The 26,716-nt window shown below is 45.2% G+C and overlaps 1 protein-coding gene across 4 annotated transcripts in view; it reads left to right on the top strand.

Moving 5' to 3' along the window:
* Positions 1-26,716, top strand: part of LOC144121783 (uncharacterized) — a 101,771-nt gene that overhangs the window by 13,480 nt on the left and 61,575 nt on the right. For 3 of the 4 annotated variants that reach the window (XR_013312693.1, XR_013312692.1, XM_077655181.1), the window contains exon 2: positions 7,899-8,011. Coding sequence is in view for 1 of the 4 variants with exons in the window: in XM_077655181.1 (XP_077511307.1) it covers positions 7,945-8,011 (67 nt within the window). In the remaining 3 variants the exon portion in view is untranslated. Of the gene's footprint in view, positions 1-7,898; positions 8,012-8,088; positions 8,244-26,716 lie in introns of those variants that run through there. The other variant, XR_013312694.1, reaches the window with a different exon arrangement.

The following is a 26,716-nucleotide window of genomic DNA, read 5'->3' as shown; positions in this document are numbered from 1 at the left end:
GCTTTTTGTACAATAAATGGCTCAAAAACAGATTTTTAAGTTGGAAGCGCAGTAGTACAAGGGAATTGCAATAAAATCGTAAGGCTTCCACAGTGTTTAATGTTCACTGCTGAATGTTATGCCGTCGGTGTAGCCATTGAACAAATAATAAACGAGAACCTCACAAACAGTATTATTTACACAGACTACGTAAGCTTACTTACTGCTTTCCACCTTAGAAATGTAATCACTTCTATGATTGGCGACATCATACGCAACATTGTAACAGCCACAGCTCAAGGACAAAACATAAAACTGTGCTGGGTCCCGAGTCATGTCAAAATAAAAAGGAACGAGAGGGCAGACTTCTGCGCTGCTGAAGCTTGTGATACGCATATAAAAAAAGTAAATATGCCGTTTAAATATTGCATTAACTTAATTGATAATAATGTAAGAGAAAAGTGGCAGTTCAAATGGAGAAACGAAGTCAATAACAAAGTACACGTGAAACCAGTGTTAGGCGAATGGAAGTTATGTTTGCACCAGGAGCGTTTCATTGATGTTATTTTATGTCGTCTCTGTATAGGCCATACATACACACATCACACACTACTTTCTATTGACAGAAGATATGGAGATGAGCTAACAGTAAATCACATTTTATACTCATGCACATAACTTGAAAAAATAAGGAAAAAATGCTTTACTCAGTTATATAATGAACACATTCCTTTACACCCAGCGTTGCTCTTGAGAGAAGGTGCGATTTTCGACATATCCTATGTGTTGAGCTTTTCAAAGGGTTTGTGAAGGGGGCTCTAATAAAGTTGCGGCATGCCTGGGATATTGAACCACGCCACTTCACCAATAGTGTCCAGCAAGGATTTTTTAAATGTGCTTTGTAGAAACTGAGTTATCTGTAGTTAAAATTTCAATTTCAGCGTGATCACGCCTTTCCCTCTCCTCTCGTCAATTTTTACACGCTGGAAGGTAGGCGCTCTTTCACCGACCCCCCTCTGGGAGTGGAGCTTTCCGACCCACCGGAGATAAGCGGCTTATTGGCTGCGGCCACGGTATATGCCTGACGTCTGAAAGAATCTAACCAATGGCCACCTCTCACCTTGTCTACGCAGATGCGGGGGACAAAGGAGGGTGCGAGCATGAAAAAGTCGCCGGGAAGGGCTCGCCAACTTTGACACGTGATTGTGGGTCGTCTGCTGCGTGCAGAAGAGTATTATTTGGCTCTGGTTTTCATGGCAACACAGTGCAGTGACTAAGTGAGTTAATGTGCTCTCCTCGGAAAGCGTTTCAGAGCCCCTTTAAGAGAGGCAGGTTGTCTCAGCAAACTAAATTTTACCTACTGATTCGCTTTATATTTTTATACACCTCAGCCACCTTCTCATTCTTGAGAAAAAGGCAGAGGTTTTGTTTTACTGGTTGGTATGCTTAGCATCCTTGTACAGCGAAGGATGCCTAGTGAGGTTACCCAACCTTTTTAAAGCTTTTAATATTAGCCATTGATAAATTTTTTTCTTCTTTTAGCATTAGGCAATAGAAAACAGCGTTTTACGCCCTCTACAGGACCGATAATTAATGTCTAAACAATTCTGCGGAGAACAATTTCTCTTACCTTGACTTTGGCGCATGATGGCTTGAGTCGCTTATGTGCCATAAAACCCAACACAACAAACAGACTTTAGGTGATTTGCAAAAAGTGCAAAATTGGGTCGTCGCTTGAATGAGTGTTACAGTAATCAAAAGTATCTCAAATCAAACACAACGGCGTAATGACCCACTAGTTTTTTCTAGGCACAGACAAGTTTAAGCTGGAAACGAAAAGCGAGTAACAGCTCAAAAAATATCTCCAGTTCTGGAGGCTTAAGTTTGCAACGAAACAAGCAGATACATGAACACGTGGGGATAAAGCCAATGACGGAAAGCAAATAATTCATATGAGCATAATAGAAAAACACCAACCTCTTGTTATCTGGATGATACGCGCTCCGGCCTTAGCTCTACTCAGTGCAGACGGTAGACTCATCTGTGAAGACAACATTCTCCCAGTCTTCTATTGTCCAATGAGCATGGGCTTGAGCAAAAGCAAGCCGTTTTGCTTTAGAATTATTTGTAGAAAGCAGGGGCTTTTGTGTGGCGCTCCTGATTCTTAGCCCTGCTTCACGAAGATGCTGTTGCACCAGTTTGTCACTAACATTGACGTCGACAGCGTCCCTGATTTGCCCACCTGTAATGGACGAATCCTCACGGGAGGTGGCAACCATAGCAGTATCCTCATCTTCAGTAGTTTTGCGGCTACAGTTTCGTGCTGCGTTGTGAATACGTCCTTCGTCTCTGAAAGCACTGATTATACTGTTGACAGTTTTTTGTGTTCGTGTTTCGTTCGAAACCCACTGCCGGACACCGTTTGGTAAAAATGGATACAAGCCACCCCTGGCCCGGCACCCGGCTTCTTCAGGAATGTGTGTTTGGAGGAGGCTCCACAAATCTTGTTACGCCCTTTTGGGGGCAAACCCAGTTTCGAACACTCAGCCTGCAAATGTGGTTCATGTTTCACCCCCAAGTTAAGAGTTCGACTCAAAACTCGTATGCTCTAACCAGTGCCAAGTTGAACACTGCTGTAAGCGATCCTTCGTCAGAAGTGAAAACTTCAGAGTACCACTGTGGTCCTGGGCCAGTCTGGTTTTTCCGCCTGTCCGACTGTGTTGTCCCAACGGTTCTGGCTATTTTCCTCTGTGCTGAGCCACCCACCCACATTTTAACAACATTCTTGTTTGCTAGGACACTGGAGGAGGTATTCTAATGACCCTCAAAGACCAATTGAAAGCGAGCGCTACTAAAGCTGTTCTTATATGGTGTTATCATCACAAGTGAAGGAAAGTATCATGCAGAGCACATCGTATGTTCCAGCCGGTATATATATTATATGTGACACGTGTTGTGCCTTGGAAAGGGGCAGAAATTTGGCACTGGCGATAATGAACGCCTGGGTTGCTTCATGTAAACTTTGCTTAAGGCATGCAGGCGAGCCAGCGTATCCCGCAGAGTTGTAAGATAAACTTGAGCCAAAGAGCCAAAGATCACATTTCGTAACCAATGGCATTCATTATCACGTCAATTTTCCCTGTGAAAGCAGCGGTGCTGTACCTTTTCCCTCTGCGACCCTGATGCCTGAATTGTAGCCTCCAGCCCAAATGAAGAGCCACCACAAACCGGAAGCACCACCCTCCATCCATCTCCCCATGACCCTCGCTTAGCTAAGCCCACCCACCCACCACCACCACCCTCGACCTACCTTTATCGTACATAAAAGTGATAGGAAGTTTAACGTAGTTAAACCGGTTAAGACTTGCTAAAGTGGGTCAACACAATTTTCAATTTGGGCAAAGTCAATTTTGGGGGTGTTCCACCCAGATCGTGATTGATAGCCACCAGTACAAACCAAGAGAAAGAGAAGACTCGAGGCTTTGTTATCGAGGGGCACATTACTGTACCTGATGAAGAGAGCGCGGAGGCAGAGAGAGAGGTGAAAGCGCAATGATATGCTGCAGCGTAGACGCGTGCATTTTGTCTCGCGTAACCAACGAGCGGCATGGATGAGTGAGACGTATCCGTCTGGAGTGATCGCATAAACCGCAACCACTGAAGCGCCGCGTCGCTTCCTCCTAGCGTCACTCAAGTTGAAACGGCGCACATCTTAACGACCCGGTTAGACTTCGTGAAATGGTGCTTTCGCACTAACAACACTCCCGTGTGTGAAGCCTCGGCTTAGAGTAAAAGAATCAAACCGATCATCGAGGGTAAATCCAACTGCTTTTGCAACACTGTCGGTTCAGATTTCCGATTCTCCACTAATGTTCTAATTCAGTTTATATCTCCCGCTTATCAAAATCGTGGGCTACAGCCATATCTGCAAACAACTGCAACAAAACAAGAGCAAACAAAAGATTGATCGCAAGGATGTTCGAGAAATGTTGAGTAACGCTGGTTGCAGCTGGGCGGCACGTGGCTTCTCGTGAATATCGGCGGTGCGTATGCCAGCAGTATTATGATGGAAGGAAAGGGTCGGGGGCTGCGCGCAGCTCCTGTAACAGCCTAGCACGACGGCCACCGTGGCCTGGTCTTTGTGCGCATGCGGCAACTCTTGGCAAATTTGCCAGTTTGTTCCATCATAGGGTGCTTTTCAAGTGAACAGTCGACTCGCTGATGTGGATTAGAGAGATCTGAAGCACAAAAGACACCTTCCAAAACGAGGTGAACAACAATGTCAAAGCTCCAGTCAGTGACCTGTGCTCAGTTGAACTCCTGTCTTAAGTGTTTACATGGCAAAATACGACTTGAAAATAAGTGCTTCAGTGGGCTTATCATTTAGCGGGCTCCCAACATGTATAATGCTATAATGCTTTAGGTCACCTCAGTATTGGATGCAGGCATAGTACGATACCGTAAGAAATATGCTAGCACAGAACCATGGTAATAATCAAGAGTGCTTGCATCACCAAAGATTACCAATGGATATTGAGGGCTTAGTGTCCTTCAGGTAATTGCCTAATACCCCTGTCACATGGTCACTTTCAATGGCCATCGAGTCGAGGGCCTTCGAAATTCTCAATCGCCATCGAACTCGAAGGAGTTGTGTCGCTGCTACACGGCAAATCTCAATGCCTATTGAAATGGTTCTGGTGTCTTACGCCAAGCTTGTGTGGCGCCACAATCGCTACTTTGGATTTTGCAAAAATAACAAATATTTGATAAATACATACTAAATGCTTAAATACACGCATACGCGCATGTCGTTTAAAACACTTTTAATTGCATGTACGCGACGGACAGATGCAGACACTGCTGTAGCCACTCTAATACAAGACGAGCAAAAACCAAGCCAGTCCAACTGCGTCGGAGTGCTGCTTCGTCAGGCTTAACACCTGGGAAATCGCCTTGATATCGGAAAAAGAAAAGCTATTTGTCTCTTGAAACTTTATGCGAAGATAAGAATGGGCAGATTGAAGGCGAAGCAACAGTTTAGAACACGACATTGCTTTGAGGGATTAGCGACGAAGCTGTTATTTCTGTGAAGCGGTGGGCAGGGCGCCGCCATGTTGTCAACGCTAAGTACGCAAGCAACGCAAAGACTGCAACGCAAAATTAATGCGCTTAAAACCAGTCTGATGCAATTTTATAATTATTGTACAGACTGCTTGCATTATAGTTTAGGCGAATAATGTTTGTTCATGCTTGTACGAAAGTGCGCTTGGCGCCGCTCAAAGCAACGCTAGCAACCTTGGGCAGCGCTCGAAGGCCCTCGAAATCTCGATGGAGTTCCGCGCTGCTCCGTTGACGCGATAGACTATTGACTCGATGGCCATTGAAACTGCCCGTGTAGCAGCGCTCGATCGCCTTTGAGTCGATAAACTATCGGTTCGAGGGCCTTTGAAATGCCCATGTGACGGGGGTATAAAACGAGCAAGAGAGGATATACAAGTAGTAACGCAAGCAAAAGAAGACCTCGCTCTGCCGTAGGGGTGCCTCAGTTATGAATATGGTGCATTTCATGTTTCTATGTAATTATTTTGATACCTTTGACGTTATTTGAAAACTTTCTTTTTGTTTTTTTCAAAACATCTTTTTGCTCAACGTTGTGTTACACAAGCATTGATAACTTTTTGTGAACAAATATTTTACACTGGAATTTTGTATGCTTATTTCTAGTGTACTGATGCATGAAATGACAGATAAATAAAATAGCTGCTAAATTTTTGACATTACAGCTCATTGTTTAAATAGGTCTAATCAAACTATAGTCGGATACAACTTAAGTCTGCAGTGAAGCTCCGCCCACATTTATGCCAGCGCACAGAATTCCTCCATGACAAAAACGTAGTTCTTTGTTGAGACTTCTCTTGTCACCTAAACAAGAAGCTAATCACGATAAAAAAAGTTATAAGCTGTGGAATTTTGTTACCTGGCTTGTTTAATAAAGTCAAACATTAAAAAGTTGATTTCATTTACTTTTGTGACTGGCTAGCAGAGTTATACAGTGCGCTGTGGATCGTGGCTCAATGTTAACTGCTGTTTTTTAAGTTGTATAATACTATAGGTCATTTTTGCTCATTTAGTTGAGCTTTTGAAAATTAAATTGTTAATATTAATCGCAATACATTTTTCCTAATTCATTGAATAGGGCACACATCCAGCTACACAAACGCCAAAGCTTTCTTGATTTGATTTGAGACCTGACATCACTGCTGGTACGGCGAGAAATTTTGTGGCATTTTTTCATGAAAGAACATTCTAAAAAAAACAAACCTCACTATTGATAGTTTTTAAAATAGTGTGATAAGCTAAACAAAACATGCTCTTCAGATAAAATAAAATTTATACCTCTGACTGTTGATTAAAATTTTTTTATTTAGCCTCCCACCTTAAAAGGTGGAACTTAAATGTCCCCTCCAGTTTTTTTGAAGTTAATCTTGTGAAGCTATTTCTGTGAGTAGTTCAAATATTGTTCAGCATCAACCATTTTGCCAGAACATTTTTCATGTTGGTTTTATGCAGTTAGCTGTGCATACTTTGAGCTGTGCAGTTCAGTACGTCATACTGTAGACATGCATGAGTCAGCGGCAAAAGTGCATTGAGTAGGCATTCTGGTGGCATGTAATAGTGAAGAACCATGCTCATAAAATGTGCTTGAAAATGCAAGTATACACCCTTTCAGTTTTTTAACGTGAGCACACGAGTGTCGACCGCTGAGTTGATGTGTCCCATATCATGGGGCAGAGCAGTGAAATTTGTGAAAATGTGTGCATGCGCGCATTAAAACAGTACTGTGAAAGTGAGCTCTGTTAGGCTGTTCCAGATAACGGAACCAACCCTATTTGCTTATGGGTCTATTATTGCCTTTTATTCTGTTTTCTGCTTGCCGCTTAGATAAGGCAGTGCAGTACCGCCTTCCTTCCTGTAGCAAAGAAAAGCGTGAATGTGAAGTATTAAGCTAAACAGTGCGATTAGATTTCATTGTTACTATGCTACCATATGGCCTTTTATTTAGAACTTCATGTCAGTGTTCATGAAAAAAGAAGCAAAGTGGAAGACTATAACTTGCTCAATAGAAACAGGGGTTGGATTCATTTCCTTGAACAGCCTAGCAAAGAGCACGTGCACTGGACTGTTCATGACATTGCGTGCACGTGCGTATTTTCGCTTATTTGGCCGCTGCGGTCCGTGCTACAGCACTTATCGATTTGGTGGCCAACGCTCACATGTTCATGTTAAAAATAGAAACATACGGAGCTGATCAGCAGAACTGCTAACACTTCCATAACCAGTGTAGTAGGAATGCAGAAGTCCAGCTATTGACAAACCTAATTCTCATCAAGATTATACAGTACATAAGGGGGGCTTTTATTGGTTGCCTCTTGTTCTTGCATATAATTGTGTTTGGAGTATAATGGTGCTTTTTGTCACTTACGATGTTAGCCATCAATATTTCTATGCTCTCTCACCAGGATTGTGCTATTCTGCTTCATGCTTGCCTGTACTGGTCTCCATTGTCTGTGCCTCATGTTCATAAGCCTAATGCATTGTGCAAAATCTTGAGAAGAGCAGGAACAATGTTGCAGTTGTGAAAGTTAGAACAGCAAGTGTGGTGGTGTCTCGAGGATTAAGCTGGGTATTATAAAAACATTCAGGGTCATGGAAAGAGCTAAATCGTGTGCATGCAATATTGAGAATATATGTAAATTTGTATCCTCTTTATGTTACACTTCAGTGCTGCCTGCTACTACAGATTATGTGGTGCTTGAGGTGGGGAGTAACGTCCTGGGCACATGTTACTGTTGCGATAGGGAGTGTTGCTATCTGAAAGGAAAAACTTGTTTTTTATTGACTTGTTTTGCTGCTTACAGTGCTTCAGCTGCATAGTGGCCCTGCGAAGTGAAGTGGGAGAGGAGTATGTCTGCACTGCATCTAGTAGGGCTGGATAAAGGTGTATTGGGCTGCTGCAAAATTTTTGAGTCAGGTGAGCTTCCATGTGCAGGCATTACGACAGCTTGCAGGTAAGTGAGCTTCCTTCATGCAGGGGGATTTCTTTTATAGCGAGAGTGGCAGCCTTGTGTGGCCTGCTATCCAGGTGGCCATGGATTCCTGTCATGGCAGTGAGTGGTTCGCCAAAATTATGATTGTGGGGAGGGTTTGGCATGATGGGTCTGGATTTTATGCTACTCATCATCTAGGGCCTTAAAGGAGTGTAGGCACTCCTAACTTTTGGACACATGCTTTTTTGTTTGTAATGATGCATAAGACTTATTATACATGGATTACCACCCCATATTCTCCTACGAGCGCTAAATAATTTATGATCGAATTTCTTTCTCGTGCTGTTTCGGTTTCAACAGCTGAATGAGGACTGCGACATCAGAGAGTGGTTTTATATCACTTGAGGCATGAAAAAACTGCAATATAATCGCTGCTTTCACATTCATTGTAATTCTGGCTCTTGAGGAAGGGTGCCTTCAGCACTTTACTGAAATAAAACAATGAAGCAGTGATTATATCGACGGTTTTTTCATGCCTCATGTGACTTAAAACCACTCTTTGACATTGTAGGCACCGTTCAGCTGTTGAAACCGAAACAGCGTGACAGGAAAAATAACGATTATAAATTTTTTAGCGGTCGTAGGTGAATACCACATGGTGATTCATGCATAGTAATGTCTTCCGCATCATTGTAGAGAACAAAGCATGCCACCAAAATTAGGTGTCTATACTTCTTTAAGAAACCATGTCAGATTCAGAGGAAACGTTAAAAGGAGAGATTTGCACAAAGAACAGGTCACAGCAGCCTTATACTCCATGTCGAAGGTTCCTCGCAGCACTACCAAAGCTGCAATAAATGTAGAGCTGATGTTCTGACACTGCGGAATGTGGTACCAGTATAATATGGTCAAATGAAATAGCATGCTTTAAAGCGCACATACGCCAAACTCTATTTCAAATCAAGCCTTAAAAGGGCCATGACATAGTTCAGCGTATTGCGGTTTTGTACTTCTGTGAAAAATACTCATTCACTGACCTTAATTAAGTGCAGGGTTCGATCCCCAGTCCTTGCCTCCAGGTACCCACCGGTTATGTAATGAGAAGCTTCTGAAAGGGGTCTTGGACCAAACTGTTCTGTTCACGGGCCATTGATTCTTTCCCCCGTCAAGCAACCCTTGCCGTAAAAGCCCAATTGTGGCCCTTTTTTTACTGAAGCGGTGGCCTTGTGGTAGAGCATCTGCCTCAATTCGGGAGGTGCTGGGTTCGATCCCCAGTGCCGCCGGGGACCCACCAGCTTCCTAATGAGCACAAGATTTTCCCCGGCCTGTTGCTCGGCTTTTCTGGGATGAAATGCTTGGGAAAAGGGCCTTGGACCAAACCGTCACTTAACTACATGAACTTATTCATTACATTAGAACTCCACTGATACGTTTTTCACGGGACCGTATAAAAAAAGCGCAAGAGGCAGGAAGGGACAAATTGAAAAATGATGCTATTCAGCAGCTGAAGACATGTTTATTGCAATGCTAGCGCTTGAAAAAAGTGCAGCGTTTTCTGTCACATTTTCTCTTGTCCGGTGAGCACAAATCGCTTTTCTAAAACTTGCAGTGCCATGTGGCTCTCGCAATCATCGTGAACATACCATAAGTGAACTCGAATTTAAGTTGACCTCCATATATTTCATGTGAGAAAAAAAAAAACTTGGAGGTCGTTTAAGCTTGGCCTTTAACAGTAATACTCAATAGCATTATCCTGTCGCCACTGTTTATCATAGGCCGCTATCAGCTGCCACGTGCGGGCATGGTCCAAAGCGGAAATATATTAGTCACTGTACTACTCGCTCACACTTGCACCATCGTGCTCACGAATGTTGCCGTCGTGATCACTGCTGTGGTCCCACAGCATGCCGTTTTAATGTTGTCGCGCAGTGAAGTTCTGCACTTCGCAAACAGCTTCACCAAGACATCGCGTGGAACAGCTGAAAATTTTGCCTTGCTGCAGCTGCCACATTTGTATCACCCGTTGTGAACATCGAACTTGCGGCCTGGTGCACAGTTGTTCGTTTCTTCAGCGTAAAGAATGACAGCCATCTTGAATGTAGTCGCGAATGAGTGCCAGACGCTTACCGGGCTTGGAGCACAAATGACGGCTGATGAAGCACGGCATTAAAAACTTGTAAAACGCAGCCGGCAGTCCTGAAATGTGTCGAAGCCAAAGCGAAACTACACGTGAGCAGCGTCTGTTCTTCCATCAGCTACCGACACTCCCCAGCACCGCTGTCATTCCGAGTGGTGATGCCGCTGCGATTGGAATAGTGGCCCTTCCATCACCTATCGACACTCCCTTGAGCGCCGAATATGCAGTTGAAAGTAAAACAAAAAACTTGGATGCTTAAGCTTCCCCTTAAGAGTAGAACGCAATAGCATTATCAGGCCGCCCGCCGTCGCATATCAGCAGCCATAATCTGCAACCACATGTGGGGAGGGCGGGTGCCGATTTGCTGCCTGTCGACAGCTGCCATCGCCCGCCGAGCGCGGGGAGGGGGTGCCAGTTCTGCACATTGACATAGCAGCTGCTTAAGACCAGCACCAATAGCGATGTGACGGAGCCACGCAGAAAAAATGGAACCACGCTGTAGCATCCTCAATATCTCGTTTGGCTCTCCTTTATTTATGGTGCCGTGCCTTGGTTCCGATTGTAAGTCGACCCCCGCACTTCGGATTTTTGAATTTTTAAAAAATAAGTTGACTTACAGTCGTGTAAATACGGCACCTTCTGAGAAGGTCTAATGCTGCTACATCCGATATAAAGGTTGGTTCCGGCAGCGGCTCATCCTTTTCTTCTTCTTCGCCACTGTTGTGCGCTTCGACACACCCGGCCATGGTCTGGTCAATGGTCACAGTCTCGGAGGTGGCAATGGCATCATCCACAGAAACTTAATCGCTGTGCGCGATCCCGTTTGCACCAACCGCTTCCATGGCCGTGTCGAGTTCGCAGTCCTTGGTGGTTCCAGGGTCACTTGTGGTTCCAGGTTTTCTTCTGCGTAGTCCGCATCGCCAAAACACTTCGTGAAGCACTTTTGGCCATCGTGGCAGTGACCGCACTCCATGCCATGTCCCAATAGTGCACGGCATCCAGGATTGTAATGCCAGTTTGATTGTAATGCCTGCCGCAGCATTGTCTTTCCTGAATCCACACTCAATGGCTTGGCGGACAGTGCTCATGGCACTGTTAAACAGCTGTTGCTCTCTGCTAAGTGCAGCATCTGCCTATGACCGCTTGAGAAGTGGACGCAGGGGATAGGCTGGGTCTCCATATATTGTGAAGACGGAACCTTGTACCAGACGCAACAACTTCCCATACAGTCCACTGTCACGTAGGATGCCTGGAAAATATGTAACACAAATAATCACCATGCCTAAAGGAAAAAAGTGTAAAAATTCAGTACGGATATTCATTTGGTATTGTGTTCAGTCGTGCCCTGTTAATACGACCCCTATTTATATGTATGACGAATTATGGACAGTTTTTCTGGGGACCAAACTTTCTCACTGTATTTATGCCTCGTCAATATGGAAACTCGCTGTCCTGACAATGGACGTGGTGAAAATGAACGGAACCCTTTGGGAACCATGTATTTTTGTCCCATTAATATGGACAGCGATGAGAACAAATACTGAGTGGCTCCACTAGATGTCCCAACCCTTGTACTTTGAGTGCAGAACACCAGCGCGGAAGTGCAAATGCTGTAGTAATGGCTCTTTTTTTTTTTTGCGTGTGTAGTCCCATTCTTCACAGTGCCAAAGTGCCTGGTCAGCATTTACCGCATTGTATGAACTGCTGCGCAGAAAATTCTCTCTGTGCGCTTTGTTGAAACAAACCAGTCAGCAGCTGCCAGCTTAGTCAGTACAGAGTTGTTGGGATGTGAACAGTCTTGTAGGAGCTACCTATGCCATCACTAGAGCATTATTACACCAAGTAAGGTTCCTGAGTAAGCACTTTCTGTGACCTGCATGCCTGCATGATAAAGTCTCTTGTTCAAGAAGCACTCTGCAGCGCTCTGTACTAGGACAAAAATGAAATTTCAAGTGGAGAGCTGTCAGCTACGTGCTCATGAAGGTCCAGGAAAAGCTGTCTTTCCTGGAATAAGTTCAGAACCTCATGCGCAAGAACCCTTAGCAAAGTTGATGTCAGGTTTTTAGTGTACGATGCCACTCGCACTAGAGAATCACATTTTCAGCAGATTTTAATTACGCTGTCTGATGGGTAGCTCAGTTCTCCCATGTTTTTTTTGCTGAATGAAAGAATATGGTTTTTCTCTGGCTAAGTTGTGAATCAGCATCCCTGTGCATTGTTCGCACAGCAGCGTAGTACTCAATTTGTGCAAAACAACCAGCCATGTACGTGACTACTCTGTTTCCTCCCAGTTCACTGATATGTTCTGGATGAGAGATATTGACAGGACCGCTGGCTATCTAGTGCTGCTTAGCAGAGTCAGCATCCAAAATGCACCTCCCCTCTGTTGACGAATTTAACGTGTTGCGTGCTGAAGCCCCAACAGCACTACTGCAGGACATGATTGATGTAGTCTTCAGAATTATGCAGTTCTATGTTGCAGCATAAACAGGCTCATTATGAACAGTTACTTTTTTTAATGCAGCACGCAACTGTATTGTAGCTGGGTTGTCGTTGTGGCCCCCATGTGATCTGATGAGTCCGAAAAAAAGTTCGAGATGGTCTTGACAACAGAGCAAGTAAGCCTTTCATGCATGCGATGAAACCCAAGGATTCTGTTAGGCTGTATCATTCATTCCTTAGCCACTGATGGACTTGATGGACTTCTTCAAAGATGAAAGGGAAATGGTGGAGACTAAATATGGCTTCAGCATCATTTTGAAGTTCGCATATATAAAGCTTTCTTGAACTCAGTGCATGAATTGTTGTTAATGTACTTTTAAAAATTTTCAGTAGGCTGCGAGTCGGCGAAATCCTCTGGTTTCAGCTTTTTGATATTCGGCAAGTGCTGTTGTCACAGAAACGCTGGCGGCATGTGCGAACGAGGCCCAAAAGATCGAGCTGTCAGTTGTGGTGCATCCGAAATTTCAGGCGCTCTTATACACTGGCTATACGGGTCATGTCGCGGTGCCGCAAAAAAGTCCGAATAATCAAGCATGTCCGAAAAACCACGAGTCCTAATATTCGGTTGCTGACTGTACTCTTGCGTGGAAAGTGACACTTGGCTTCTTAAAAGGTGCATGCATGACTTACAGTCCGGAACTCGGCAGCTGGGCATGATAACTCTTAGCACCTATTTGTGGCCGTTTAATACCCTTGTCACACGGGCATTGTAACCGCGGTTACGCTTAACTGCGGTTAGACGACTTAACCGCGGTTAAAGAAAACCGTCAAACCACCCCTGCCATACAGAAATTAGTCCCACCACTTGACGACTTGACCATGATCACATGTTTCCCACTTCGACATAACTAAAATTACAACATTTGCAGTATTTGTTTCTGAAAAATTGCTTAATAGCAATTTGCGGCATTTTTATTTGCTTGACTATGCGTGTGTAGCAGCTGCAGGTAACTTCAGTGCGCATGAACATCAATATGACGCCGTTTACTAAGCGCAGTCTTTTAACACTGGGTCTAGTCGGCTTTGTAGACATTATAGTAGCCAACTACCGCCGGCTCTCCCGCGTTTCCGCTCACGACCCTCGCAGTACCTGCGTGGTTTGTACGAGTTCATTTTTGCGTGCATCGTTGCTTGTGCCCACAGCATTCGAGCAGCAGATGCTATTATCCAGACGCAACGGGATCGCAGCGCCTACAATGGCTGCGAGCGAACCGGCTTCCGAAAATCTACAGCGTGAAGATGAATTCTGGCTAATGTTTACGATGCAACAGGCTGCCCTTCAGCGCCAGCGTGTTCAGCTTATAGCGCTCCTAGCCGAAATTGAGCGGACGGAGGAGGAGCGACGATGTGCCGAGATGAGGTGCCGCCAGCTCGAGGCTGCTATTGTGCAATTATGTCCACGCGAGCGGAGGTTGTGGGCGTACCCGAGAGGGAACTCTTGGTACGAGACGACGGTGCCTTACCTTCCAGACAGCGAATTCAGGAAACATTTCCGGGTGAATCGCAGTACATTTAGGTACATTGTGACCGCATGCGAGGGCATGAGAAGACAAGACACAAACATGCGAAAGGCTGTACCGCTGCACAAACGTGTTGCAATCGGCCTTTACCGTCTTGCCACGTCGGGCGAAGACAGAAGCGTCAGCAACGCTTTCGGTGTGGGCAGGTCCACAGTAAACGAAATTTTCTGGGAATTCTGCCATGCTGTTGTGCTGCTATTGGAACCGAAGTTTGTGATGTTCCTGAGAGCTCACGAGTTGGCCGAGCACATGTGCCAGTTTGCTGCAGTGACTGGATTTCCGCAAGGCGTAGGCGCCCTAGATGGATGCCATTTCGAGGTGTGCCCACCTAAAGAAAACGCAGTCGACTACTTCAACTACAAAGGATGGTATAGTGCCATTCTTTTGGCAGTGGCCGATCACAAGTACAGATTGCTGTACGTCAATGCTGGTGCGCCAAGTAGGAATCACGACGCTGGTGTATTTCAAGTCTCAAGGCTCCCGCAACTGTTGAGCAGCGAGCTGTTCAGCAGAGAAGTAAAAATTCTTGATGGCGTGCCAGTTGGGCCTGTCCTGCTCGCCAACCAAGCGTTTCCTCTCCAGACACACATGATGAAGCCTTACTTGCAACCGGGTGCACTAGGATCTCCGACACAGTCATTTAACTATCACCTTTCATCTGCAAGGCGCGTTGTGGAAAATGTGTTCGGAAGATTGAAGGCCTGGTTCCGCATGCTGTTGAAAGGACTAGAGTGCGACATACACAACGTGACCACTGCCATTCATGCTGCCTGCGTACTTCACAATATATGTGAGCAGATGTCCGATCGCTGTGATGTGGCTTGGCTTGATGCAGCTCAGGCTGAAGAGCAGCGGCGCCCTCAGCCAGTATGCACCAGCAGCTGATGTGATGCACCAGGGGTGGCAGTTCGGGATGCCTTAGCAAAACACATTGCGGCTTCAAATTGAAATATGCCATCAGTGTTGTGTGTTGCGATAGAAGACTGGATTTTATGCATGAAATTAATGTGCAGGACACTCAGTGGTGCACTGTTGCACAAAACAAGCATGACACAACATCACAAGATGATGATAATGTGCACATTTGTTTTTATTTCTTTTTTTCGGCCAAGAAGTCCCCCATCATGCCAACCATTTTGTTTTGAATGTTGTTGGACTCCTGCAGGAGCTCCACTACTTTCTTTTGTAGTTTTCTACTTTTTTTGGCTGCCTTTAAAGCTCTGTTTGACTGTTCACTAAGAAAGTGTAGCAGTTGCTGCACTGCAGATGACTGTCTCTATCTGGCCTTGTCTGCACCTGTGATGGCGGGCCGGGCACTGGCTGGGGAAACGCTGCTTGGCCCAGGGTCAGCAGAGCTGCTCAGTGCTCTATTGCTTACGTCAGCAGCAGTGGTATTCAACCTGCTGGTCTCCTCATTTCCTATCAAAGCTTCACTTGCAGTTACATCATTTTCAGTAAATGCGACTCTTCCCCATGACACGAGCTCCGCATCTTCAGGCATTTCAGCCACCACTGGCACCTGCACAAGACAACCACATAACATATAGCATTTTTCCTAGGATGCAATTCTTGCTATGCTGTGCAGTACTTACTGGAGGCGAGAATCAACTTTATAGTGCTCTCTTGCACCCATAACTGGTGTTGAGTGTACAAACTCACTGCATTACAAATGAAAAAATATTGACACTGCACGTGAGCACAAAATGCTTATGCAGAATGAGTGTGTTAATGGCCTTCTTAAGTTCTAACCACATCTAATAAAGAATTGGCACTGAAATCTATTGCCTGCATTCCTGTTATGTTATGCTCAACAATACGTATGTTGTACCCTGTAATGGCGTTGGCCGGCCAATGGTGTTGAAAATAATATAAAATTTCTTGGAAACACACAGGCCGATGCAGCGGCTAGGCAAAGACATTAATACTGTCGCATCTGGCCTTCCATTCTTGAGGTGTGACATAACTTGTCCTTTTTTTTTTCAAGTATACTATGCCTTGTGCCTATCAATCATTGAAAGGCACAAGGGCATTTGCAGGCATGATGATGTCTTTCCCACAGCAAACATTCTCTCTCCACTATCCACAAGTACATATCTATGCCCATTTTGCTGACAGCTGTAAAATATGGGTTTCAATTCAGTAAAAGCTGCATGCAATGGGCGAATGGAAAGGAATGTCAAGAGTAGCTTGGCCCTCATTAAGCATAAAACAAAAATAATCCTTCATTTGCACTTTTGCACTGCATTTCAGTTCTGTTCTGCTGTGAAAACAAGAAATGCATAGCTGGATCAGCAGTGTTTCCTTTATGTTGCTGTACATGTTAACACAACTAAAATACATGGACCAAAATGGGTTCCGAGCCTTTCCACCCTCCATATCCATGCAAATGAGTTTCCATATTACCAGGCTCCTAATACATTGAAGACGTTTGGTACCCAATAAAACACTATATCTCAAGTTGTTCATATTAGTGGCTATCATATTAATGGGACACGACAGTGTCTTATATCACAGCTCCGGCTGATCTCTTGCTTTACCAGGCAAAGAACTTTCGTAGTTGGCAAGGCGCGGAAAACACGATTAGGATAATTTTTCTTCCGCATTGTACCTGTTTGCCATCTCGAGCACATCAAGCCATGTGTTTACACATGTCGATTTCAAGAATAAACATAGCTTTAAGTTTACGCTGTGTGTGTGTGTCCTGTCTGCGTCAGTCTTTCTCACTGTTCAAAGAAGCATAAGCCATCAACTAGCCCGCACGTCTACCCTTGTCAACGACTATGTGTTTACAATAAAAACTCGCTGACATTAGCATGTAAACAGCTCATACAATCTTAAACCCACAATCTAGTTTTGTAATCTGCATTTGTTACAACAGCGTGCGAAATGACCCTTTAGCATGCTATTTGAGGAAATGTAAATCACAGCCTACCTCCACATTTTCTTCAATCAACATTTATCATTCATTGGGAGCGATCCCAGAAACCGGTGGAGGTGCCAATAGAACGGCCAGTCTTGTCCGCCTGAGCCGGTGGTGGTGCCAGTGCGCTTGATCTTCCTGGAATAAGAATTACCACTACTGCACATATGCAAATAAAAAAAATCCAAAACTGCCATTTCACTGAAAAAGAAAACCTTCAGTAAATGAATGTATCTGCCATATAAAAACAAACCAATGCTCAGCTGGCATGTGGAATTTCAGTGATACTGTGAACGTAGCGAAAAGATGCGACGACAGTGGCAATGACAGCGCACTGTTGGTGACGCAACAGCAGCGTAATTACATTAGCACTGCGGGTGTCAAGTTGGAACAGGTACACACCAGTCATGTGTCTTATACGAAAAGAAACACGGATCACAATTTCTCGTGCATCAAGTGGAGCCTAGGCCTCACGTTTTTCTTTTGTTGTTGTTGTGGTGAACCACACAAAGCTCGCACTAAGCTAGAGCCCCCTCACGGCTGCATGCCGCTACGCAGCGTTCAAACCACAGACCAGCACTCGAAAGCAGCATGCATAGAGATTGCAACTTTACTTACCGATACTTCTTATGCAGGTTATCTATTTTTTGGCGCACCTGCTTGGAGGTATACGGCCCCTCACCGTGAAGCCCAGCACTCAGCTCCGCTGAAATAGAAGCGTAAATACGCACGTTTCTCGTGCACGCACGCAGAGCAGGCAAGTTTTCCTCCCAAAGCCGTATTAATGTCATCGTCGCATGGTGCGACCACGACACTCTCTTCATATCAGCCCGAGACTGTTGACTCGAAACGCATGACACTGGCATGGGCGCAGCCATGTTTACGGTTTGAGCGACGAAACCGAGGTTGCCAAGCTCAATTTGTGCTGACTGCGGTTAGCGGGCTAACCGTGGCCGGTTCTGCCGTGTGAACAGCAGCAACTACGGTTTGCGGTAACCACGGTTTCGATAACCGCGGTTAGGAGTGCCCGTGTGACAAGGGTATAATAAATGTACACTTGTGCAAGTATCCCATTCACATCAAGAGAAGTTTCAGCTTCTTAAGCGCGGCGTCAACTGAGCGATCAGTACATGTGATCCGGGCGCAGTGAGGAGGGCGTAGGATGGCTGGAGAGAGAAAAGGTGATGGTCATAGTGGAGCAGGAGAGGCACGCCAACTTCTGGTCGCGGGGTGCCATTATATAAAAATTGGCGTTGGTTTAGCTCTGGTTAAACCTGGAGTGACGCGATAGCTACAGCTGGCCGAGTGGAACTTGCTCAGTTGAATTCTGAAGTCAGTCTTTCGCCGCTCCGTTTTGAGTTGAATTCTGAAGTCAGTCTTTCGCCGCTCCGTTTTGCTGGGCGTTGCTTCTTGATCTTCGTCCCACTTGACGCGGTGCATGCGCACAGCGGTTGCTGCTCGGTTTCACTGGCGCGCCGTGCCTCCAGCAGCAGCAGGTGCTCCTCACCACGTGACCAACCATGTGACGAACCACTTGACCAGCCACGGCGCCACTTGCCCAGTCACGTGGTGCGGAGCAGCTCCCAGCGCCACGGCGCTGTGCCGCCGGCAGCTGCTCCGCACCACGTGACCAGCCACTTGACTTGACCAAGGCGGTGCTGCCACGCTGAAGGCTCGATATAGCTATTGTTGCAAAAGTGATGTAATGGCCTCTCCTTAATGCTTTTCTACCTTCATGTTTGTAACTTTTGAAGCATCTTTTAAACGAAACGAGTCTGGACCATGTTATGATACGATTTTTTGTGGTTTGAAGTGGGTGAGGGGCTTGCAAACTTTGACAAAATGCCCTGTTTGGAACCTTAGTGGCAGCACTGTATGCGGATTATCCGTGGCTGAGCACGCGCGCGGGCTCCAGCAGAGCCAGGTTCAAAGGTGCTGAGGAAGCCTCATGACAAGCTGCAAAGGTAGGCCCTGCGCTTTTTGCAATTCAGTGCTAAGCACGGTCCAAAAGTTACTGTCCTGAAAATATTTCCTAATCCACCTATCATGCAGTGGTGCTCTGTATTGGGATAATGGTGGCGGAGGTGATTTTCGCTGAACTTTCAACAATTTTTTTGGTCATTAAAGTTTCTTTTCTGAACAGGCTGTGGAAATTAGTTCAAATCGTCATCTAGGTTTTTTTTAGCAAGCCGCCCATAAATGCCATCAATGGTTTTGGTTCCGCATTCACGTGTTTTTGTCCTTGTTAAGCCTGACTTGCCTGCGTATATATGATAGCTAGTGTATTGTGTAAAGTGTAAGAGGGGAGTGCCATTTGTTAGCATGTTCTCCCAGTCATTGCGTTCAAGAATTAAGGCAGACTAGACTTAGTGCGCTTGTTTCGTGCATGCGGGCCCTGGTTTATATTCATTGGCGTTTGTGCTTAATAGCAGACCTTATCGCATTGCCTCCTCCATTTTTTCTCTCATTGCGTTGCAGCGACTCATCAGTAAAGGAAATAGAACCTGTATGGTTGGTTCACTGAAATGATAGTTCCACAATTTCAATATTCAAAGAGTATGCAGAACACGGCTACTGCAGTGTCAATGATGGTCCTGTACTTGAATGACCTTGCACTTATCTGGTATTTGATCCATGTGTGATGCTGCGGTCACGGCCACCTGGATTATTGGCGCACGCGGTGAGTTTGCTCCGGCCGTTCCATTCGGACGGAGAGGGCGTAATTGCGGAGAGGGGTGTGGCCGCTCCTTTCGCCTCACCGCGGCGCCCGTGCCCGACCCCTCGCCTCCCCTGCTATGGCTTCGCACGAGGCGGTTTGCAGCGCCTTGGATGTATTGCATGATGTAGAGTGGTGGAAAACTGCGATGAAGAAAATTTACACAAGAACACCAATGCCTCCTGTGGCTAGGTTTTTTTTTTACTAAGCTCCAGACGTTATGGCCGCATGTTGCCCGAAGCGGGCAGTCATGATACCATGCGAAACGAGTGCTCCCCGGAAAACAATCATATCTGCAGGTTTGGGCGCTGCAGGCCAATGAAAGCATGGAAAGGCATTACTTCTTTATTAAAGAAGTGCCATGACTGACGAGGCAACGCAGTAATAAATCTTTTTTCTGTAAATTCATGAATGTTTGTACATGACGTACTAGCTTAGTCAGAATGCGTTTACCTGTCAAAAACGGCCTAGAAGAAAAATGGCAATTGTACTATGATGAAAATGGGCAGGTGATGCTGCACGCTGAGCTTTCAATTTTATGTTCATTAGGCAAGCTCGTCATGGTTCCTCCTGTACGAGAGAATCTGCTCACCTGAGTCGACAGCCGTGGAGAGGAACGTCCAGTGGCTCTGATTAATCTGTATACCTGAATATCATGGCAGTATTCGTGGTAAAAATTACCAGCATCACAAAGTCAGTGTATGCAGGAATTTATTTACAATAAAAAGTCAGCTCGCGCGCGCTCAAGCTGTTTAAACGTGCAAAACCTTTCGACTGAGCGGCTTGGTGAGTAATTTTTTTTGATAAGCCACTCTGTCTGTAACAACAGCAGCAATGTTTGATAGGAGGGGCTTTATGAATTTCTTTGCCACTATTGAGGATGTGGTCGAGGCATGGTCTTCTCTTGCGTCGCATATAAAAATAGGGCAGCTCTCCAGATGCGGCAAAATCATTGCCGTGATCTTCTTGCACACATTGTTTTTGCCAATATGTGGCACTGCGATGTCGATGGCCTTCTTTACTTTTACAAGAACAGCCACAAGCTCGGCCTTTGGGAACACCAAACCCCCTCTAGTTTGGTGGTTAATAAGTCCCATCACTGGTGATATTGATAGTCCCGAATCATTCAGTATTGGCCAGGCATTGCATATCCTTTGTTCTTCTATCGCTTTCACGACAAAACCGGTGACATATGCTACTGCAGCAGTTTTCACTGTTGAAGGTGGCCGCTGCACTGAAAAAGAAAGGTAAGAACAAAGGGCTCATATCAGGACTAATTAAGAAATATGGAGCTCCAATCCCGGCTTGAAAAAGTAGTAATCTAAAGGCTATTAAACTGCATGCACAATACATTTAGTCCGCCTACTTACAAGGCATCACTTTCAAGGGCGCCAACAAACTGTTGACATCATCCATGAAACTCTGTGGTTCAGAAATGCTAGAAAACAAAACGGTACAGAAACTATATATTACTGACCAGCATGACAAAGGTACAAAAGCACGGGGAAACAGCACCAGTTTCATAAACATATTTTTTAAACGGAGCTGGGGCTTATGCATACCTAGGTAGGGAATCGTTAGTTGCTGCTCACACACTGCTTTGATGATCCGCAATATCGGGTGGTTCATACAAGCTGAAAAACAAAACAGTGCAAAAACTAGAAGTTGGTTACCACTATACGTGGTGTACAGAGGTAAAAGAACCAAAGGAAGTGCGTGTTCTTTTTGAAAAACTGACGTCTAATAAATGGTGCTGCAGTGGATGTGAATACCTGAGTAGTGCACTGCTGGTTGCAGCCAAGGTGTTCTGAGGAATGCTCGATGTGTTCAGTCCTGAAGATGTCCCACTCGACACAGCTGGATCAACTCTGCTCAATTGGGTTGATGTAGAAGCATTGTACATGCTGGAGAACAAAAAAAAAACGAATACGACAGAAATGACATAGAAATAGTGGCCTGCTTGGGTCACATGGGTGACTGACAGCTGGCTTCAGCGATCCATTTCCAAAATGGCGCATCATAGCCACATTAATTTTATGGTTGTCTCTAACGATTCGTACGACATGAAGACCACACTTTTTGACTTCTTCGATCACATGCTTTGTCAGTTTGTGCAGCGTTTTACCGCTTAGCCGGTTCGTGAAGAAGAAGCTGCATGGAATTTTGTAAGATGTTGACAGCCGTGCGGCCACAAAGCACAACACCTTATTAGCAACTACAACATTGCTTACATTTTCTTGGCTGATGGCATCAGGCTTTGTTGTTTCATGACCAAAGAAACAGTTCATTTTGCTGTCATATATGTATTTTGAGCTTATGTCTATTTCATCACTAATTACTGAACACATCTTTGCTTGCTCTTTTAGCTGCTTGACTTCTTGCATGAGACGCTCTTTCATCAGCGGTGTGACTCCACTTTTATTGTTGGACTTCTCAACATACCGGAGCAAAGTATTTTTTGAGGGTAACTTCAGAAGGCCTCAGCTGCGTATGTAACGGTAGGTCTTTGGCGATAGGTAGTATAGGACTACACACTCCTTCACAAAATCCGGTGACCAAGAAGGACGCTGCCTTGAAGCGTTTGCTAGCTGCTCAACTATACAGTCTTCCAGGCAAAAATTTGCTGTGCCCACTTTTTGCAAGCATTTGCTCAATGCAGATTGCACCGTATTAGACTTAAAATCACTGAGTTTTTTCTTCAACCTTTCATTTTCTGTGCGAAGTTTTCGAATTGCTTTATTTTTCCTGAAAAGCTGCATCCTCAACCGCTTTATTTCTCTTACATCTGAATATTTATGGGGGACAATATCATCACTTGTTTGAGTAGCACATTCAAGTATTGAAGTAGCTGGGTGATAATTTTCAAAGTCTTGAGGATTAGCCTGAAGAACACAATTCAGTGTTTGGCTGTTTACAGCAGGTAAGAGCAGATGGCTGCTTTCTTCATGGCCCTCAGTTGTTTTCCAGTTTTCCTCACTAATTTAGTTCATTGGACTGAAAGCATAATTTGTTTTAGGAACTGCGCAAGGTGGTTGCTCCCACTCCAACTTTCGCCGTTTTTTTTTGCTATCTGCGGCTGCATATAGCTCGGGTATCCAGGAAAAATACTGGGTACAGCAGTCCGCATCAGACGCGGGATCTTTGCAGATTGAGAATGGTAGTCATTGCTCAAGAAGTGTAAAGAGCAGACGACACTGTTGGCGGACTTATCATTCAGAGTAAAATCTTTCCTCGATATAGCTTTCAGCCATGCGTGCAGGAGAGTTTCATCAGACGGGAATTCATAAAAGCTTAAGCCAAACTTTTTTTGTGCTGGATTTGCAGCACGGCACGCAGAAATGTGGCATGTTCCTGAAAATACAGGAAATTATCCATGAGGTCAAAGTCCCTGATTATCAAAATAATGTTTTGTCTGAATCGAAGTGACTCGAACAATGCGATAATACTTAACACATGTGTGATAGCAGCATTGCCCCTTCAGCAGCAGTACTTGAGGGCTGGAAAGCCTACTCTCAACACCACTCAAGTTCGCTTGAAGCTACACAATGTAAAAAAATAAAAGCCATGCGTGGAAGGGCCCCGAGTGTATAATTTGTCCAGCACGAGGCTAGGGAAAATGTACCTCAAAAGACAAACTCAGAATACAGTCAGGGGCCACGCTGAAAGGAAAGCTCGGAAACAGTAATGTTTTTTTTTTCAAGGGAAAAGAAATAAAAAGAAAGGAAGACGAGCATTGTAGGGGCAGCGTTTAGGCACAGTGGCAGCTCACTCGCCAGAATAGATATTTCAATACAGGTGCAATGCGGCACATCAAGTCGTGCATCAACGCAGCCTTAGCTGCGTCTCGATCGTATTATGCTACAAAAAACAACGTGCACTGTGTAAACCTGATTTGAGGCTATACAGAGACTTACCTTGATTTACTTGCGGTTTCCTCTGGATGTCAACACATTTTAGAGCGAAGCTGATGGCAGATTGCACACGTGCACCCTCCAATGTATGCGCTTCTCCAAGCATGTGCCGTGCCGCCACGCCGTCGGCAGGAGTGGGAGAACAGCGCCGCTCCGCGGCGCGCGAGGGAACTTCTCCGATTACACCTCTCCAATGGAATGCGCGCTGAATGGGACGACCGGAGTGAGCCCCGCCACGCGCGCGTGATCGAGGCGGCCGTGTTGTGGTTCACCTCAGAGACCAAAATTTGCACCAGTGAAGCTGTACAAGCTTTTGTATGGTAAGAACTCTGCAAAATTTGTGCAAGCGGCCCTCCTGCTAGTGGTAGGTCCAACAAAGTATTTCTTAAAGCATTAATTTCTGCTCATGAGCTTAGAAATGGATTCATATAATTCCAGTTTAGGATGGGGATTGCCCGGGTTTCTTTTTCTGGTTCATGAGCTTCATTCATGCTTGGTATGCAATCACAGAAGGTGTGCTCTCTGGGGGTCCTTCCTTACTAGCTAGGCCTTTAAATCTCTGTTGAGGTCTAGGATGTGAACTTCAAGCTCCCGCCTGTGCACACCACGTGTGGCCGTTCTTCGGCAGCACTGGCGCTATGCAAATCTGGGCACAACACAGAACAAGATAATTTCCCCTAAAGTCAGATGTTTATTGGGCTGTCCTAGAAGTGGCTGGCTGATGAGGTGTCAATCACCCTTGCCATTTGGCTTGGTCTGGCGGCTGGCGGAGCAAGATAGCGACAATAAAGGAAAGAAGCAGAGTTACGTACCTCACCTCCTCTTGCTGATGTGGCTTGCTGCCGTCTCCCCACAAAGTGCCAGGTGCTCGCAGAACGTCCTTCCAAGTTTCCGCGCAATATATAGCCTTTTATAAAGTAGGCAAACATCGACCAATAGAAGCACCCCGAAAAGCCAGCACAGAAAGTTTCACACAACTTATTTCAAACATATATTTTGATAAGAAACAAGAAAACTGCTTTATTCACTCTACATGAACACGCAACTGCAATAAAAAAAACCTAAATTTATGTCTGACGTGTAAGCTCACTCTTCTGATGCCCCTGTGTCCATTTTCGGTGCTTTTGGGTGCAGGCTTCCACGATGAGTGCAAGGAATGGTAGTCAAGGCTTCCAGTGCGCTGCTCTCGGGCAGGGCTTCCAGAATGTGCCACAAAATAATGCTGCCAGCATTCGAAGCACCCTCAGCTGCTACTTTTTGTCTCTTCAGTGTGCTTGCTGAACCAGAATCTATTTCTGAAGAAGGCTTGACGTGGGGCAACTAGCAGGCACTACGCCTCACGCTGGCTCAGGAATTGGGTGCGGCATGTTTGCTGGATGGGGGTGGCTTTTGGAAACATCTGCTGCTGCAGTGGTCGACAAGGTTTTCCCCTTTTGTTCCACGATCTGACTGCCCGCTATGTCTGTGTCGTGTCACTCTTTCCGGTGCTGGCGGACGCGGTTTTATCGATGGCTCCTGTTGGTCCTGTTCTTGATTGTACTCTTCGCTCACAAACCACTTCTTCATAGCGACCTAGAGCGATGCAGTAGCATTTTTAGCGCTCACATATTTGGCTCACCACTCGCGTCGAAGGCTTTCTTTGAAACAAATGGCTCCAGTAGTGTACTGTCGCACTCAATATAACTTGCTACGTATCCAGAGTAAACAAACACGTTTTTGCATTACAGCTAAAACTAAACAAAATATTCCTACTAAAACTCAAGTGTAAGTAGATTTATCATAGAACGAGTCCAGTTCTTGTGGCTTGGTTTGCAAAGAGGTGTTCATACTCTTCACAGTGCATACCCTGCATGCCTATTTTGCCTGTGGTCACATGGCAGTGGTAAACGAATGTGCAGATGCAAACATGGCGCCCACGAGCACTGGCCGCCGAGTTAATGCTTTGCAAATAAATTTATCCAAAGCATTTTCACACTTCCCTCACCAGCTATGTTCGATAACATATAGTAATGTTTAAATAAACAAACTAAAAAATAAATACACTAAAAATGTAGCACAACAAAGAAACACACCCCCAGACACTGCACATTTGTTTAATAACCTATTGCTAGATGACGAAAATAAACTGAGAAACAGTAAGGACACTGAAGACAGCACAACAAAAATTGCAAACACTGTACCAGAGACTGCAAATGTGTTCATAAACTGCAATAAACTGCAAACAATAAGCAAAATGAAGACAGCATAATAAAGAAATGGCAAGCACAGCACCAAACACTTTAATATGTTCAATACCTTGTGGTCATGCGACGGGAATAAACTAGCAATAAGCACAATAAAGAAATGAAAACCAAAGCAGTAGACATTGCACATGTGATTAATAACCTGTGGCTGTGTTTCGAAGGAGGCAAAACACAAAATGCACAAGTGCGGTGTCCAATGTCACTTCATGTCAAAGAATCCCAGGCGGTCGAAATTTGTATGCACTTGTTTACAGCACCTTCTCGAGCTTTTGCTTTGTGTCTTGAATTTTTTCACTGAGTGTCCTCATGACGCTCTGTGATGCGGAAGTAACATCGACATTATTTTCTTTGCCTCAGTGAACCAGGCAACCTGAAAGTAAAAACAGCATGTTGCCGTAAATAATGCAAGTGGTCAATAATCCTATATTACTAAAGCAATGGTCTTTAAAACAGGCTTACCATATGCAGCATCCACCTCCTCTGGAGTCACCTGCTTTGCTGGCTCTTCGGTGCTGCCCACCTTTGTTGGTGCCAGTTGTCCACTCACACTTATATTTATTTATTTAATACTGCGGAGTCGCTTGACCCCAAGCAGGGGAGAGCACAGATTGTTGCGACGCATGCCTATCGAAGCTCGACCGATGTTACTATTGGGTAATGTGGCGTCGGCGGCGGGCTGCAAGCATCCAGTAGACCATGGCGACCGAGCAAGGACGAGACGATTTCTAGTGCGAAACTTG

This window comes from Amblyomma americanum, chromosome 2 (genome assembly GCF_052857255.1).
Source record: "Amblyomma americanum isolate KBUSLIRL-KWMA chromosome 2, ASM5285725v1, whole genome shotgun sequence".
In the NCBI taxonomy this organism is placed as follows: domain Eukaryota; kingdom Metazoa; phylum Arthropoda; class Arachnida; order Ixodida; family Ixodidae; genus Amblyomma; species Amblyomma americanum.
The sequence above is the reverse complement of the archived record's forward strand: the minus strand, read 5'-3'. Positions and strand labels throughout refer to the sequence as shown.